General features: G+C 39.3%; 2 protein-coding genes across 2 annotated transcripts; both read left to right on the top strand.

The window, feature by feature from the left end:
* Positions 1-749: 749 nt before the first annotated feature.
* Positions 750-2,582, top strand: LOC310715368 (microfibril-associated glycoprotein 4-like). Its single transcript, XM_083521754.1, has 5 exons — positions 750-831; positions 984-1,229; positions 1,354-1,450; positions 1,576-1,743; positions 2,015-2,582. Exons 2-5 carry the CDS (start codon positions 993-995, stop codon positions 2,317-2,319), a joined length of 807 nt encoding a protein of 268 aa, XP_083377880.1. The 5' UTR covers positions 750-831; positions 984-992; the 3' UTR covers positions 2,320-2,582.
* Positions 2,583-15,465: 12,883 nt separating this feature from the next.
* Positions 15,466-17,380, top strand: LOC310715367 (microfibril-associated glycoprotein 4-like). Its single transcript, XM_083521753.1, has 5 exons — positions 15,466-15,561; positions 15,680-15,925; positions 16,068-16,164; positions 16,321-16,488; positions 16,699-17,380. Exons 2-5 carry the CDS (start codon positions 15,689-15,691, stop codon positions 17,007-17,009), a joined length of 813 nt encoding a protein of 270 aa, XP_083377879.1. The 5' UTR covers positions 15,466-15,561; positions 15,680-15,688; the 3' UTR covers positions 17,010-17,380.
* Positions 17,381-17,644: the final 264 nt, after the last annotated feature.

The raw sequence follows: 17,644 nt of genomic DNA, 5'->3' as shown, positions 1-17,644 counted from the left end.
AGATTTTCAGAAACTTTTGATGATATGTTCTGTTCATGATGAGATATCATCATCTACAGACATTGAATTTAAAATTACCTTATGTTTTTACTTAAAATGGTACATTTTCTAACTTTAGACATGTAAAGTGTTTTTGATTTTCTATTGTGAATAAAATATGGGTTTATAAGATTTGCAAATCATTGCAGTCTGGTTTTATTTACATTTTACACAATATTCCAACTTCATTTAATCTATGGTTGTATTAAAAAGTTTGATTGTTCATGCAACTATTTTCACCCTTCATCCCCAAGTAATGTCCAGTGTTTTACCAGATATTCTTACCAAGCCGTTTGTCCAGTATTTTGAGTTCCTAGATTTGACACATTTCACTTTTTTTTTTTTTTTTTCCCGAATTTGCATATGCCTCATACCTCCCGCACGTCACGCATTTGCACAGTCATGAGAAAGTGTTAAATAATCCAATCATTGATAAGACAGGAATGCAGACAAACCAGTCAAAAAGTCTCAGCTAAAATACTGATGTATAATCGTAAATCATGTGGACATAGAAATGTAATTATTACAAGCTGTAATGTATTTTGAAATACTCAAAAACAATAAAAAACACAAGTGAAGTTGTAATGCAGAGCCCAGATTCCTTGATTTAATTTTAGCATTAAATTGGCATTAATATCGGTGATGATATTTAAAAAAAAAAAAAAAAGTATCAACCTCAGACTTCCTTCAGCTTCTTACAGAAATATGTTGGAGTTTTGCCAAGATGGTAAAGCAGCAATATAAAAAGGGGCGCAAATAAACGACGGTATCTGCAGACTAGAACCTGCACAGGTGAGTGTCATAACAATGCAGGTCATTACTGCTAATAAAGAGATATATTTATTTATTTATTTAATGATTGTGGATTGGATTATTATGTCTTGTTTCTTTTATATGTTTTATTTAACCTTCTCTTATTTTAAATATTATTATTATTATTTCAGAATAAAGCCATGATGCTGTTGCTGATTTTGGCCTTGACCCCGCTGGTCTACTCAGCTCCTGTCACTAACGTGTCCCTTCCACTGGACTGTGAAGATGTTTACATCCTTAAGAAAACCGCAATGAAAAATGCTTCTGTCCCAAATGGAGTCTACACCATTTACCCAGCAGGGACAAATAAACCTGTGAAGGTGTTCTGTGAGATGGGCTGTGAGGAGGATGATAGCCACCAGGACGGGAGATGGACTGTGAGTGAGAACATATATCTATTTAAGGCTGTTTTTGTATACTGTACTAATAGATCAATGTGAGGTAACAGTTTGTCTGATTTAGCTTCACTGAAATTATTTTCATTCTTAATTGACCAACCAGGTGATTCAGAGAAGAATCGATGGCAATTTGAGTTTCTACCAGTCATGGAATGATTATAAGGATGGATTTGGTGATGCCAGTGGTGAATATTGGCTCGGTGAGAAAACACTGTGAAATTTTTCAATAGTAGGAACATAAAGATGTCATATTTGTCTATTTGAGTTATTCATCTCTTTATATTCCTAACTCATGATTTGGAAATATTTTGTGCATGAATTGAAGGTCTGGAGAACATGTTCCTGATGACCAACACGGAGAAGTATCAGCTGAGAGTGGACATGGAGGATTTTGAGAGAGGCAGTGCCTATGCCCTCTACACTACTTTCTTCATCAGCTCAGAGTCCAGCAGTTACACGCTAAATATCGGTGACTACAAAAATGGAGGAGCAGGTGAGCAGATCAGTAAACACCATTTCTAAGTAAATGTAAAGTGTAATAAATGCATCGGTGTCCACATTATGGATTTATGGCCCATATTTAGTATCTCATGATTGTTAAGCTCTGAACTTCAGAACAATACAGTATAAACCCCGAGGCCTAAACTATTTGCAGAGAACATAAGCTGAAGATCAGGAAATCCACATAAGCAGGTTTTTTCATTCCTGTTACAGAAGGTTGGATTTACTTGAACTTCACATTGTCCTCTGTTTGTCTTTTCCAGGTGATTCTTTGTCCTATGTGAATGGGAGACCTTTTTCAACCTTTGACAAAGACCTAACTGGATACTGTGCAGACACTAATGGTGGAGGATTCTGGTACAGCTATTACTACTGGTACAACTACTACTACTATTACAACTACGGGTATTGCCACATTGCCAACCCCAATGGCCTGTACAAATCAAAGAATGTGAATGCAATGAACACAGGGATCATTTGGCAAACCTGGAAGGGTAGCTACTACTCTCTGAAGAGCATCGTTATGAAGGTCAGAAGAATTGGTCTGGGAGATATTCAAAATCTGTAACTTCCCAGGCCGAGAAATTTAGAAGAGGAGATCAGAAATAAATAAGTGTAGTATCTCTGACTGCTCAGAAATGGCTAAACTACTAATCAATTCATCTTCACTCTTTGGGTTTTTTTCCATGGTATATCTGTAACGCTTTCCATTCTCAACTCTATTTGTTATAATCCTTATCTGCCTATTATTTCCTTTGTACCTCTTATAAAAAAAAAAAAAAAGAAATCCTTATATATAAGATAAAATAAACTTGATTTGAACAAATGAAATCCGAGTTGAAGTCTTACATTCTTTATTTTTGTAACAACACATCTCTATTGGTTACTTTATTTCCTGAACTATCCAAATATTTAATTATATATTATAGTAGAAGAAATACTGAGAAACAGACCGGAACATTACATTCTTAATGAACAACGTTAGTGAACAATAATGTTCAACATTAGATTAGATTAAATTAGATTAGATTAAATTTGTTTAGATTAGATTAGATTGCACAAGACAACAAATTGCAGTTAGCATTTAACCAGAAGTGCTTTGGAAGCAGTGTAAAATATTTACATATGTACAGATAATAAAGAGATGAATAAACGATATGAAATAAAAAAATATAAATATTAATAAACAGTCCACAGGGAGGTGATTAAATACACTGAACAAGATAATATATACATATTGTTTATGAAGGTTCTATACATATGCAGACATTATTAGGAAGCACTAAGTATTTACACATTCAAGTAAAAAAAAAATATACAAATAAATAATTCTGGGTCTTTATTTTCTTGATTATTATCCATAAACAGAACATTTACTTTCATCAGCATGTAGAAGACACACAGTGACACATTCTGCACTATACGCTTAACAATGATTTGTCAGACGCCCGTACCCAGAGTGACTAATGCAAGTTCTTGATATCTCTATCAATAAAAATACATTTGGCTACTGCTGATACCAGAGTCTGAAGTTCTGTTAAGCATGTTTAAAAAAGAAATGTACTGTAAGGAACCATGTTCATGCTGCAAAAGATGTAGTGACCGCCAAAACCCCAAAAACCAGCACAACCCTCCTCCTATTCCTTACCATGCAGATCCGACCTCCAATGCACATGCACTGCTGCTGCTCCTGTAGAGGCTATGTGTACCTAACTAGTGGCCTTTTTTGAACTTTTTGCTTTTAAGTGCAAGACAGTTGTTGGTTTGTGCTGCTGTGGCAGGTAGAATCAGTGCTGCTTCAATGAGTAAAAAATAAGGATCTTCCATTATTAATTAATTAATGCACATTAATTCTTCTTCTTCTTCTTCTTTCGGCTGCTCCCATTAGGGGTCGCCACAGCGGATCATCCGTCTCCATACCACCCTGTCCTCTATATCTGCCTCTTTTACACCAACTACCTGCATGTCTTCCCTCACCACATCCATGAACCTCCTCCTTGGCCTTCCTCTTTTCCTCCTACCTGGTGGCTCCATCTTCAGCATTTTTCTACCAATATAATTCATGTCCCTTCTCTGCACATGTCCAAACCATCTCAATCTCGCCTCCCTCACCTTGTCACCAAAACATCCTACATGTGCTGTCCCTCTAATAAACTCATTTCTAATCTTGTCCATCCTCGTCACTCCCAACGAAAACCTCAACATCTTCAGCTCTGCTACCTCCAGCTCCACCTCCTGTCTTTTACTCAATGCCACTGTCTCTAATCTATACAACATCGCAGGTCTCACCACAGTCCTATAAACTTTCCCTTTCATTCTTGCAGATACTCTTCTATCACAAATCACTCCTGTCACTCTTCTCCACCCACTCCACCCTGCCTGCACTCTTTTCTTTACTTCCCTAACACACTCTCCATTACTTTGCACTGTTGACCCCAGGTACCTGAACTCCTCCACCTTCTCCACCTCTTCTCCCTGCAACCGCATCACTCCACTGCCCTCCCTCTCATTCACACACATGTACTCTGTCTTACTCCTACTGACTTTCATTCCCCTTCTCTCCAGCGCATATCTCCACCTCTCCAGGCTCTTCTCAACCTGCTCTCTACTCTCACCACAAATCACAATATCATCTGCAAACATCATAGTCCAGGGAGACTCCTGTCTGACCTCGTCCGTCAACCTGTCCATCACCACTGCAAACAGGAAAGGGCTCAGGGCCGATCCTTGATGCAGTCCAACCTTCACCCTGAACCAGTCTGTCGTACCTACTGCACCCCTGTCTGACCTCTTCCCTGAACCTCACACTACACTCTTCCTCCTTCAGTTTCCACCATCTTATTCTTCTTTCAAACCTTACTTTCCTCCTCTTCTTCTTCGCCTCCAAAACCATCCTACAGACCACCATCCGATGCTGTCTAGCTACACTGTCCCCCGCCAACACCTTACAGTCTCCAATCTCCTTCAGGTTGCATCTCCTACACAGAAGATAATCCACCTGTGTGCACCTTCCTCCACTCTTATACGTCACCCTATGATCCTCCTTCTTCTTAAAATACGTGTTCACCACTGCCATTTCCATCCTTTTAGCAAAATCTACCACCATCTGCCCTTCCACATTCCTCTCCTTAAAACCATACCTATCCATCACCTCCTCATCACCTCTGTTCCCTTCACCTACATGCCCATTAAAGTCTGCCCCAATCACCAATCGTTCTTTCCTAGGTACACCATCTACCACTTCATCTAATTCACTCCAGAATCTTTCTTTCTCCTCCATCTCACAGCCAACTTGTGGAGCATAGGCACTGATGACATTTATCATCATCCCTTCAACTTCCACCTTCACGATCATCACCCTATCAGAAACTCTCTTCACCTCCACTACACTCTTACTGTACGCTTCCTTCAGAATCACCCCTACACCATTTCTCTTCCCATCCACACCATGATAAAACAGTTTAAACCCACCTCCAATGTTCCTGGCCTTACTCCCTTTCCACTTGGTCTCCTGAACACACAACACATCTACCTTTCTCCTCTCCATCATATCAGCTATCTCTCTCCCTTTACCCGTCATAGTACCAACATTTAAAGTACCAACCCGAACCTCTACTCTCCTACACTGCTCCTTTTCCTGCCGTCTCTGTAGACGCCTTCCTCCTCTCCTTCTCCTCCTTCGGCCAACAGTAGCCCAATTTCCACCGGTACCCTGTCGGCTAACGATACCTGTGGCGGTCGTTGTTAACCCGGGCCTCGACCGATCCGGTATGAAATTCTCATTTGTGATCCGCATATTTGATTTGGCACATGTTTTACGCTGGATGCCCTTCCTAACGCAACCCTCCCCATTTACCCGGGCTTGGGACCGGCACTAAGAGTACACTGGCTTGTGCAACACTAATGGCTGGGTTAATTAATGCACATTAATTAATTAATGAATTAATGCACATTGTTTACTGTAAGTTGGTGGATGACAGGCATCGGCTGCATGTGAATAAAGTTTCAAACAATGCATTTTTCCTTTTGCTCATTAGGACATGAAATGTCTGACATTGAAATTCTGTAATTTTATTACGTTTCAACATTTGTGAACACATCCCTCATTCTCAAAGATGTCCTTTTTTTCATTGTTTTACACTTCACTAAAATTGCATTTTTGGTTATAAAAGTCAAAGATTTCACATTTTTCATTTATATATTTATAGCATTTGCCATATGCCCTTATTTAGAGTAACTTACAATTTTCTCATTAATACAACAAAAAAAATGGGAGATAAGGGCCTTGCAGACAGATATCATGGAGATTAAAACCTTAAAATCAGAAATCCAACACCCTATACACTGAGCTACCACTTCCTTCTCGCACCTGCATTTCTCTATTTAACTTTATCTGTGAATTATTTTAACAATCAAACTTTATACAGTATAGCTAAATATAAATTACTAATATGTTATGTTATAGTAACTATAAATTACTGTAACTATGAACATCTAATTATTTTGAAGAACCACATCGGTTGTTAAAGTGTCTTTGCATTGACATTCTGAATAGTGCAGCCATTTCCGACATTTCAAAAATATCTTCTGGTCACTTCACAGTAACAAACATTCCCAGAGGAATTCCCTAAGAAATGCAGACATTATTCGGAACACTTAACAGCAGGCAGCTAGTTGGACTGGTCTTGAAAGTCTCAGACAGCTACAATACCTCTGGGGCTAATTGGTAAAAAAATGAACATTTCCTCATGCTTGAAGCGTTTGTGATTGTGTTTATCCATTCTTTTGCACTTTACTTAATTTATACAGAACAGCGATTAGAAAATTTCAAAGACACAAAATATGTTATTAATTTATGAATAATTTTAATCATTTTAAATTCTGATGACCAGCTTTCCATTCTGATTGATTTGCTGTAGTAGTAGTGATAATGGCTATTTAAACAAAGAGCTAGTGTCCCTTTTTAAATATTAAAATACATCTGACTATTTCTTTACTTGTTGTTTTATCAATTATTGTTCATTGTTCATTCTAAGGAAATGGAAAACAATAACACATCAGCTTAAAGAACCCCATCTGTGATTAAAATGTATTTATGTTCTTCTGGTCACTTACAAAAATCAGTCTTTCCTATGATAAAAATGCAAACAATATTCAGAACACTGGACAGCAGGCAGCTAGTTGGACTGGTCCTGTAAGACTGACAGTTACAGTAATTCTGGGTTGATGAGAAAAAATACACATTTCCTCATGCTTGAAGAGTTTGTACTTTGTTTCTTGTTTTTTAAATTCTCCATCTGATTTTCACAAACATCTGATTCAAATTCAATTCCATCTCTGGTTCTTGGATTTTCTGCAATATTATACTTTTCCAAATACATAGGATATTTTTCATTTTTAGACACATATTGAACAACAAATTTAACATTTCATACAGAAAAAGTGACAATATAAAGATAATTTTGTAAATATAAACATTATTTAGATAACCCAAAATGCAATATGATTGTTTGTATAATTAGACAATGATAAAATTGATTGAAATGTGATTATTAACGAGGAAAAACACCATGGGTAGCAACCAGAGTGAAAGTTTCCATTAGCAATTAATGTTCAATTAAATTTTTATTTGTGTGGAATGGCTTACAGTAGACACTCTCTCAAAGGAGCTTTAAAGAGGTAAAGTGGTTTTAAGTTGTATAAAGAATGTGTAGGTTTAGTACGTCATCCCTATTAAGAAATTCAAAGTTGACTGTGTCAAGGAAAAACTCCCTTAGATGGCATGAGGAAGAAACCTTGAGAGGAACCATGAGGGATCTCTGGTATAAGAAATGATTTACCACACCACGGTCAACAAACCAGAGTCAACACCTGAGAGTGATGACCTGAGAGGTGACAACAAAAGCATTACAATTTCCCAGTTCACCAAAAACTCCATATCCATGATCTCTCCAGATCTGCTCCTTTATCTCACAAACACTTACTGACTAAAGACTCCACTAAATAAATGTGTTCAGCCTCGACTTGAACACTGAGACTGTGTCTGAGTCCCGAACACTGATTGAAAGGTTGTTCCATAACTGTGGGTTTATAAGAGAAACATATGCCCCCTGCTGGAGTCTTCATTATTTGAGGTACCAACAAATAGCCTGCACCTTTTGATCTAAGTAGGCATGGAGGATCATACTGGTGCAGAAGTTCACTCAGATACTGCGGCGCAAAACTGTTAAGTGCTTCATACGTCAGTAGTAGTATTTTGTAAGCATGGTATTTTGCAAGATTTAATTGGGAGCAGTGTGGACTAATTAAAGCATGGGTGATGTAGTCATATTTCCCGGATCTGGTAAGGACTCTTATTGCTGCATTCTGGACTAACTGAAATAGTTTTTCTACATAATGTAACATGCTGCATGTGGTCCTAGTAAAAGTAAATCTGTCTTATCAGAATTTTGCACAAGGAAGTTATTAAGCATCCACCGTCTAATGTCCTTTACACACTCCTCAACATTGTTAAGCTGATTTCTCTTATCTGGCTTTGCTAAAAAAACAACTGTGTATCATCAGCATAGCAATGGAAGCTATTACCATATTTACAGCAGGGAAAATAAGTATTTGACACATCAGCATTTTTATCAGTAAGGGGATTTCTAAGTGGGCTATTGACACAAAATTTCCACCAGATGTAGCCATCAAGCCAAATATTGAATTCATACAAAGAAATCAGAACATTTAAGTACACAATTGAGTCATAATAAATAAAGTGAAATGATACAGGGAATAAGTATTGAACACATGAATATAACAAGGTGCAAAATGGCATAGAAAGCCAGGAGATCACCTGAAATCTGTCAGTATTGAGAGAGAAACCCTGCCCCCTATCAGTACTAATTGATATCAGCTGCTTTAGTCCTAATTGATGGCCTATAAAGGCTTCTCATTACCCAGGAGGCACACAGGAAAGACTTCATGATGGGTAAAAGCTGATCTCAAGATCTCCGTAATCTTATCGTTGAAAAGCATTTTGATAGGAATGGTTATAGGCGCATTTCCAGAATGCTGAATGTTCCTGTGAGCACTGTGGGGGCCATTATCCGGAAATGGAAAGAGCATCAGTTCACCATAAACCGGCCACGATCAGGTGCTCCACATAAGATCCCTGTTCAAGGAGTCCAAAGAATAATCAGGAGAGTTCACCAAGAGCCAAGAATCACTTGGGCAGAACTTCAGGAAGACCTTGCATTAGCAGGTACTGTTGTTTCAAAGAGAACTATAAGCAATGCACTGAACCGCCATGGCATCCATGCACACTCACCACGCAAGACTCCATTGCTGAACAAAAAGCATGTTAAAGCTCGGTTAAAATTTGCAAAAGAGCATTTGAAGAAGCCTGTGGATTATTGGGATACTATAGTATGGTCAGATAAAAGAAAAATTTTACTTTTTGGCAGTCATTTTACACACCATGTTTGGGGAAGAAATAGCACTGCCCACCACCCCAAGAAAACCATACCAACAGTTAAGTTTGGGGATGGAAGCATCATGGTTTGGGGCTGCTTTTCAGCAAGGGGTACTGGCAGACTTTATATTATTGCAGGCAGGATGAATGGAGAAATGTACCATGGACATTTCAGCAAGACAATGATCCCAAACACAAGGCCAAGGAAACAATGAAGTGGTTTCAAAGAAAGAAAATCAAGTTGCTTGAATGGCCCGTCAATCACCTGACCTAAATCCCATAGAAAATCTATGGAGAGAACTGAAGATCAAAGTTCATAAAAGAGGCCCAAGTAAACGTCAAGATTTAAAGACCATTTGTGTGGAAGAATGGGCCAGGATCACTCCTAAGCAATCCATACAAGAGGCGTCTAGAAGCTGTAATCACCAACAAAGGCTTTTCTACAAAGTATTAAATAAAGTGTGTTCAATACTTATTCCCAGTGTCATTTCACTTTATTTATTATGACTCAGCTTGTATAATTAAATGTTTAGATTTTTTTGTATGAATTCAATATTTGGCTTGATGGCTACATCTGGTGGGATTTTGTGTCAATAGCCCACTTAGAAATCTGATAAAAATGCTGATGTGTCAAATACTTATTTTCCCTGCTGTATATAGAATTTCACCTAGAGGCAGCATATATAAAGAGAAAAGCAGTGGGCCTAAGACAGATCCTTTGGAACACCAAACTTTACCTCAGAGTGTGTGGAGAACTCACCATTTACATCAACAAACTGATAGTGATCATTCATATAAGACCTGAGACAGGAGAGAGCTGTTCCCTTTATTCCAATAACATTATCTAGTCTAGCAAGGAGGATAGTACTATCAATGGTGTCAAAAATTGAATTTGTAAAATCTACACTAAGATTGAGCAAAACAAGTAAAGAGACAAAACCCTGATCAGAGGCCAATAGCAGGTCATTTACCACTTTCATTTACATTTCATAAATGTTATTCCTCAGTATATGTGAGCAAACCGCTGTGCTACAACCTTTTCTAGAATCTTGCCGATAAAAGTGAGGTTTGAAATTGAACTGTAGTTGGACAGCTGACAGGGTGAAGGTCAGGTTTAGTAATTAAGTGGTTGATAACTGAAGTTCGAAGGACTAGGTATATAACCAGTGCTGATAGAAGAGTTTATTATTTATAGAACAGGTTTAATTACTTCTGGAATTATCTATTTGAAGAAAATGGTAGGTAAACAATCTAGAAGACAAGATGATTTTGATCTTGAAATAGTTTAAATTAGTCAAGTTTAATTTTATGCATTAATTCAATTAAAAGTACAAAGATAATGTTTTCTCAGTCAGTGACAAACAAATACACACATTGTTAATTCATATTTAGTCTTGTCACGCAAGCATACTGATTTGGCTGGTACTATTGCAAACCATATTTTAATCACCATAATTAACAACAAAGTTAAGGAACTGAACTCACGTCACTACATGTCAACCACCCAGCTGCCAGTTTCTCATTGTCTGCCCAAAAGATCAAAAAGAAGTCATAACACATATGCAAAATACATGATTGTTATTGCATCAGAAAAATTAGTGCCTGCAAAATGGACAGCTTGCACATCTGGAAAGGCTTCATCAATGCTGAAAGATACAGTATATCCAGGTTTTAGAGCTTACATATTTCAGCAGAACAATGCTAAACTGCATTTATGACAACAGCAATTATTAAATCTCCTTATTGCTGTAAAAGTAAAGACACTTTACAGTGTGATTAGGGTGTAAGTAGACTCCCTCTGGCAGCAGAACTAAAAGCGATAACCAGATGGTTACACAGTCCTGAGGAATCTCTAAGAAATGAACTACATCGCCCGTCATCAACAAACCTAAGTTAACGCATGAGAGTGAGAGGACGACAGTATCCAAATATCCCAGTTCACTTTTACCTTAGAAACCTTATATTAACCTCAGAAACACCTACTGACTAAAGACTTGGTTAAATAAATGTGTTTTGCCCCCTGCTGCAGACTTCACTGTTCTAGGTTTCAATAAATAGCCTGCACCTATTGACTGAAGTAGCCGTGGTGGATCATAATGGACCAAAAGGTGAGAGACCATTGAGAAGTAATTGAGAGCCAATGTACGAGGTGGTGTCAAAGTTTTGAGACTAACGTGCCACAGATCTGGGCGCTTTCGCCAAATGTCCCCCCTCAGAAGCCTTAAAACCTGCCCAATAGAACTCGCTATTGATGGTGTGGCCCCTGGGGATGAATTCTTGATGCACAATGCTGCAAATGTGGAAAAGCACTCCAAGAGGTTAAACGCTAAGCATGCACTCGATCGAGCTGCGGACCTGCCTTGCCTCTTACAGACATGGAAATGTTGGGCTCTTCCTCTGTGTAGACTGTTGCTTCGTCTCAGGGTCATAACCATACACGTTTCGTCACCGCTAATGATACTCAACAAATACGTGTCATCCACTGTACACTGTTGGAGTTCTTAGTAGACTTCGACATGGTGTTCCTTCTGCTCCTGCGTCTCCCGGGTAGTAACTTGACAAATCACGTCAAGCATCTTAGTGGCAGATTTGCTCAGTTTCACACAGAATTTCATGTTTGCTCTTTGTTCTAACTTGCTGTCTATAATTAAATTGGAGACCCAATATTTTTGTACTTTTTGGACATTTAAAATATAACGTCTCTAGGTTATGTATGTAACCCTAGTTCCCTGAGGGAACGAGACACTGCATCACAATGCTTTATGAATGTGACTGTGTTGTCCACCCTGTTAAATAATTTGTGTAATTATTCATATTGGATGCACGGCATCACAGGCGGGGTGATATCAAAACCAGGAATCTATAAAAATCACATGGAGGAAAGCAGTACATGCAGTGTGGCATTAAGATGCAGCATTTCATTCCCTCAGGGAACTAGGATTACATATGTAACCTAGAGATGTTGCCTTTAAGGAACTCGAGCTGCATCACAATGCTTTGGGAATGAGAGTCTAATACCGCCAGACTGACCAGTCCCTAACTAGTGTGTATGGGCACAGCTAGGTCGAAGAACAGAGGGGCCAGGAGTGGCACTGATTTCAAGGTTATAGAACCTGACAAAGATTAGCAGGGTGGACCAGCCTTTAGAATTGCATGTCTTGGAGTGACACCCCAGAGGACAAAGCCTTTGAGGCTGCCACATTCCGGGTCAAGTAAACTCTGACCCTGAATGGAGCAGGAAAACCAGAAGACTCATGTCAGGATGCAATAGCATCGATAATCCACCTGCTCAAGGTCAGCTTGTTCCCAGAGAGGCCTTTTCATAGCAAATGTAGCATGGACTTGTCCTGTGGACGAAAGTGTCCAGTGCTTGAACCAGACACAGCCAGTTTAGCTTCTCCTCGTCTGGGGCCTGAAAAGGGGGAGGATCGAATGCCTGTAGCCGTAACAGGTCGTGGGACGACTGAGGGCACCTTGGGGATGTAACCCATTCTAGGATGCAAGTAAGGCCATGCCTGGAGTAAACTCCAGATAAGAGGGGGCCACTAAAAGGGCCTGAAAATCACCTACTCTCCTCAGAGAGCAGATAGCCATCAAAAACACAGCCTTTACTGTAAGATGTGCCTATGAAGCCTTGGCCAGAGGTTTGAAGGGGGCTCAGATAGAGCCTCCAACACAGCAGCTAGGTCCCACCAGGCACTCTAGGTAGCACCGGAGGCAATAGCCTCTGGGTGCCATGGAGAAATCCGTCACCAGCACGTCTCTGCCCAGTGATTGCAATGCAATGGGGGCATGAATTATATGCCAAGATTGACTTGCCGAGATTTATAGACTTTTAGGGTGGATAGAGCCAACCCTTTGGCGAACTGTTCCTGGATGAATTCCAGCACTGATCCATCTGGGCAGTAAACTGGATCCAAATAGTGATGTTCACACCACACATTGAACAGGTGACATCTTGTGGCGTAAGACCTTCTCATGGAGAGACTGGAACCTCAGCCACAACCTCCATAATTCTGGGCGGGGTGAACTATTGCACCCCTGCTTGAGAGAGAGGAGATCCCTCCTCATTGGAATCTCCCATGGAGGCTGATCAAGGAGGGCCACCAGGTCCATGAACCATGGTCTGCCTGGCCACTTTGGGGCCACCAGGAGGAGACACACTCCATCCCGGTGAACTCTCTCTAGAACTCTCAGTGCAGAAAGTGCTAGAGTACTGAAACCGAAGTCTTTCAAAGTCTGTGAGCGAGTGCACCACCCCGCCTGGTGTGCCACTCCACCTCAGTGAGAGCGGGGCCAGAACCGAGAGTAGCACAGGCACTCTCTTCATGCAAGCGCAGTGCTTGCAGCCGGCTCCCTCGAGAACCGACTTTTTTTTTTTTGGACAAACAATAGACAAACAATTCAACATGAAATACACACAGAGCAGTTCATGAACAAACAGAAGCTGGCACCGGCTTCAAATTGAGGCCACACGTCCAATTTGACTGATTACACACATTATTTCAGAGCGTGGACATTGCAGCGCGAGTTCCTGAAAGGGAACAATGGATTTTCCAACATTTATGAGTTTGTCGCTGTACTTGGGTTAACACCCCTCCTTGTGGCAGACTGCTAAAGCTCCTGACTCCAAAAGTCAACTCTCAACACTTGTTTGACAGTGACAGCATATCATCAGCATATACAGGAAAGTCAATTTTACCCAGAGGTAGTATATATACAGTGGTACCCCGCTCATCGACTTTAATCCCGTTCCTTAAAACCATTTGAAATGCGAAAAGATCGAAAAGCGAATGTAATTATCCCATAAGAAATAATGGAAAACCAATTAATCTGTTCCCGACCTCCACCGATACCCATTTATTAACAATTTTTGCCCTGTTTTCAGCAGTATTAATACTAAATATTACAGCTACATAAATAATACTGTATATAATTGTTATGCAGCGTAATGAGCGGAGGCAAAGCCGGAGCACAGTTCGCTTTGGTTTAACAAAAACACGGACAGTTTAACACAAAAACACACACACACACACACACGGCAGTCTATAGAATCCCGACGAACAAAAGAGAGATATATCCGTGGTACGCCCCGGAGGAGCGAGGTCCACGGGAGAACGCACAAGATGCACACAAACGCATAGGAATACGTGTGACAGGGAAAACACAGACAAACATGCACCAAACACCTTCACATACCAACAATAACCGACAAGGAGTGTGGGTGAATAAGGGGTTTATATAGGAGCTGGGGATGAGTGAATAATGAGCCCCAGGTGTGCATTGTTGAAGCCGGGGGCTTCAGGGAAAGCGGAGGTTTTGACAGCCGCCGAAGGGGGCGTGGCAGGTGGATTTCTGACAATAATACAGTAAAAAGTATTAATTAAAAACATTATAAAAATAAAAAAAAAAAATGCTCCACGTGGGTCGGGGTAAAAAAAGGTCGATAAGCGGGCATTTGGTCGTTCAGCGGGCGCAAATTTCGGGAGAAAAACTGTTTGCTAAGCAAAAAGGTCGATGTCTGAGCCGGTCAATAAGCGGGGTACCACTGTATAAAGAAAAAAGCAGTGGGCCTAAGACAGATTTTTTGCAAAACACCGAAATTTACCTCAGTAATTCTAGAGAACTCAATATTTACATCAACAAACTAATAATGATCATTCAGATAAGACCTGAGACAGGAGAGATTAGGTGTGATTAAAAAAGCACACTAGGTACCTTAGACAAAAGAGAGCCATTCCCTTATTTCCAACAATATTTTCTAATCTAGCAAGAAGAAAACCTTTTCTAGGATATGGGGAGATTTCAATATTTATGTCAGGGCTTTAGACTGATCAAGCAAAAAATGAACAAACTACAGCTCTAGTAAACCATAATGCAGATACTCTCTCTTGCCATTACTGCTCCAATCCCTATCTGATTAAAAGTACTTGTTTAAAGAAAGATAAAATAAGAATGCAGATTGTCCAAAAACATGTGTTACTGTTAATCACATAGGTGTAGAAATATGTGTTTCCCTTTAAAACAGTGTATTAGTATAAGGTGGTAAGTAAAAATAAAAATATTAAAACATGAAGCAGCTAGGACCAGAATAACTACATGGATGCCTTGAGATAAAATTTAATGGAATAAGATTATATCTTAACATCTTGTGTTTCTATCCACATCGATTAACATCTTTTATCATTGCATCTATGTAAAGATGTTGATGGTGGTGTTGGCAGCCTCAAACTTCCTCCATCTCAGCTACATATAGAAAAAAAATCCTTGGATCGTTACCAAGACGTAACGGAATATAAAAGCAGGTGTTGGTTTGCATTTGATTATCAATGCGTCTGCTGACTGCTTGCGAACGTAAGTGTCAAACAGTGCAGCTTATTACGTCTAACAAAGAAATATTTTACATATATTATTAATAATAATAATAATAATATTATTATTTTTATTATTATTATTATTATTATTATTTCAGAATAAAGCCATGCTGGTGTTCCTGATGGTAGCAGTGACCTCGCTGGTCCACTCAGCTCCTGTCACTAACGTGTCCCTGCCACTGGACTGCGAAGATGTTTACATCCTAAAGACAAGCACAATGAAGAATGCCTCTGTCCCAAATGGAGTCTACACCATTTATCCAGCAGGGCCAAATAAACCCGTGAAGGTGTTCTGTGACATGGGCTGTGAGGAAGATGACAACCATCAGGATGGAAAATGGACTGTGAGTGAGAACATAAATCTGTTTAGGGCTGTTTGAGAATTGTGTAATAGTATATTGTCTGATTCAGCTTTACGGAAATGATGTTCATTTTTAAAATGTTTTACTGCCATGTTTACAACATTTTTTATAATCCACTAATCAGGTGATTCAGAGAAGAATCGATGGCAATGTAAGTTTCTACCGGCCATGGAAAAAATATAAGAATGGATTTGGTGATGCCAGTGGTGAATATTGGCTCGGTGAGAGAAACTGTGGAATTTTTCAATAGTAGGAACATAGACATGTCTTAATTGCTTTCTATTGCAGAACCTGTGAAATCTTTTATCACATGTGAATTATTCATCTCTTTATATTCCCAACTCATGATTTGGATTTATTTTGCGCATGAATTGAAGGTCTGGAGAACATGTTCCTGATGACCAACACGGAGAAGTACCAGCTGAGAGTGGACATGGAGGATTTTGAGAGAGGCAGTGCCTATGCCCTCTACAATACTTTCTTCATCAGCTCAGAGTCCAGCAGTTACACACTAAATATCGGTGACTACAAAAATGGAGGAGCAGGTAAGCAGATCAGTAAACACCATTTTTAAGTAAATGTAAAGTTTAATAAATGCATCGGTGTCCACATTATAGCTTTATGGCCCATATTTAGTATCTCATGATTGCTCATAAGCAGAGGATCTAAGCTGAAGCTCAGGATATTTTTTCATTCATAGTACAAAAGTTTCCATTTACTTGCCCTTCACATTAACCTCTGTTTGTCTTTTCCAGGTGATTCTATGTCCTTTGTGAATGGGAGACCTTTTTCAACCTTTGACAAAGACCCAACTGGATTCTGTGCAGACACTAATGGTGGAGGATTCTGGTACAGCTATTACTACTGGTACAACTACTCCTACTACAACTACTACAACTACGGGTATTGCCTCATTGCCAACCCCAATGGCCTGTACAAGTTAAAGAATGTGAATGCAGTAAGCACAGGGATAATTTGGCAAACCTGGAAGGGTAATTACTACTCTCTGAAGAGCATCGTTATGAAGATCAGAAGAATTGGTCTGGAAGATATTAAAAATCTTTAGTTACCCAGGCAGAGAAATTTAGAGGAGTAGAACAGAGAGAAATAAGTGTAGTATCTCTGACTGCTGAGAAATGGCTAAACTACTAATGAATTCCTTTTAAATTTTGGGGTTTTTTCTGTAGTGGCATGTGTATATACTATATACTGATGTTCTCCATTTTTAACTCTATTTGTTTACTACTGTATGTGTAGGTACTAGAATATTGGTATATATTGTTATTATATACTGGTAATATATTCTGTTTACTGTGTTTTGCTTGTGATATTCAATCTATCACTTCCTTGGAACCTTTGATACAAAATTAAAGTATTATTCTTAAATCATATATATAATTCTTATATATAAAATTGAATAAACTTTCTGCAAATAAAGTCAGAGTTATGTCTTTGTTTCATTAAGGTATTAATAAACAATTTCAACATTAATGGAGCACATTTATAAGGAATATAAATAGAGGTTCCCTGGTGGTCTAGTGGTTAGGACGTGGTGCTCTTAACGCTGCGGCCCGCGTTCGATCCCCGGTCAGGGAACCAACCCCAGCCATTAAGGTTGCACAAACCAGGTAACTCTGCCGGTCCCAAGCCCGGACAAACGGTGAGGGCATCCAGCGTAAAAACATGTGCCAAATCAAACAT

This window comes from Silurus aristotelis, assembly GCF_946808225.1.
Source record: "Silurus aristotelis genome assembly, chromosome: 20".
NCBI lineage: Eukaryota > Metazoa > Chordata > Actinopteri > Siluriformes > Siluridae > Silurus > Silurus aristotelis.
This window is presented reverse-complemented; position numbering and strand designations above follow the sequence as displayed.

Bases quoted from the DNA above. Each gene is read 5' to 3' on its own strand.
- LOC310715368 (XM_083521754.1), top strand. From the start codon at position 993: ATGATGCTGTTGCTGATTTTGGCCTTGACCCCGCTGGTCTACTCAGCT. The intron at 1,451-1,575 runs GTGAGAAAACAC...CATGAATTGAAG, and splicing joins CAGTGGTGAATATTGGCTCG to GTCTGGAGAACATGTTCCTG. The intron at 1,744-2,014 runs GTGAGCAGATCA...TGTCTTTTCCAG, and splicing joins CTACAAAAATGGAGGAGCAG to GTGATTCTTTGTCCTATGTG.
- LOC310715367 (XM_083521753.1), top strand. From the start codon at position 15,689: ATGCTGGTGTTCCTGATGGTAGCAGTGACCTCGCTGGTCCACTCAGCT. The intron at 15,926-16,067 runs GTGAGTGAGAAC...TCCACTAATCAG, and splicing joins ATCAGGATGGAAAATGGACT to GTGATTCAGAGAAGAATCGA. The intron at 16,489-16,698 runs GTAAGCAGATCA...TGTCTTTTCCAG, and splicing joins CTACAAAAATGGAGGAGCAG to GTGATTCTATGTCCTTTGTG.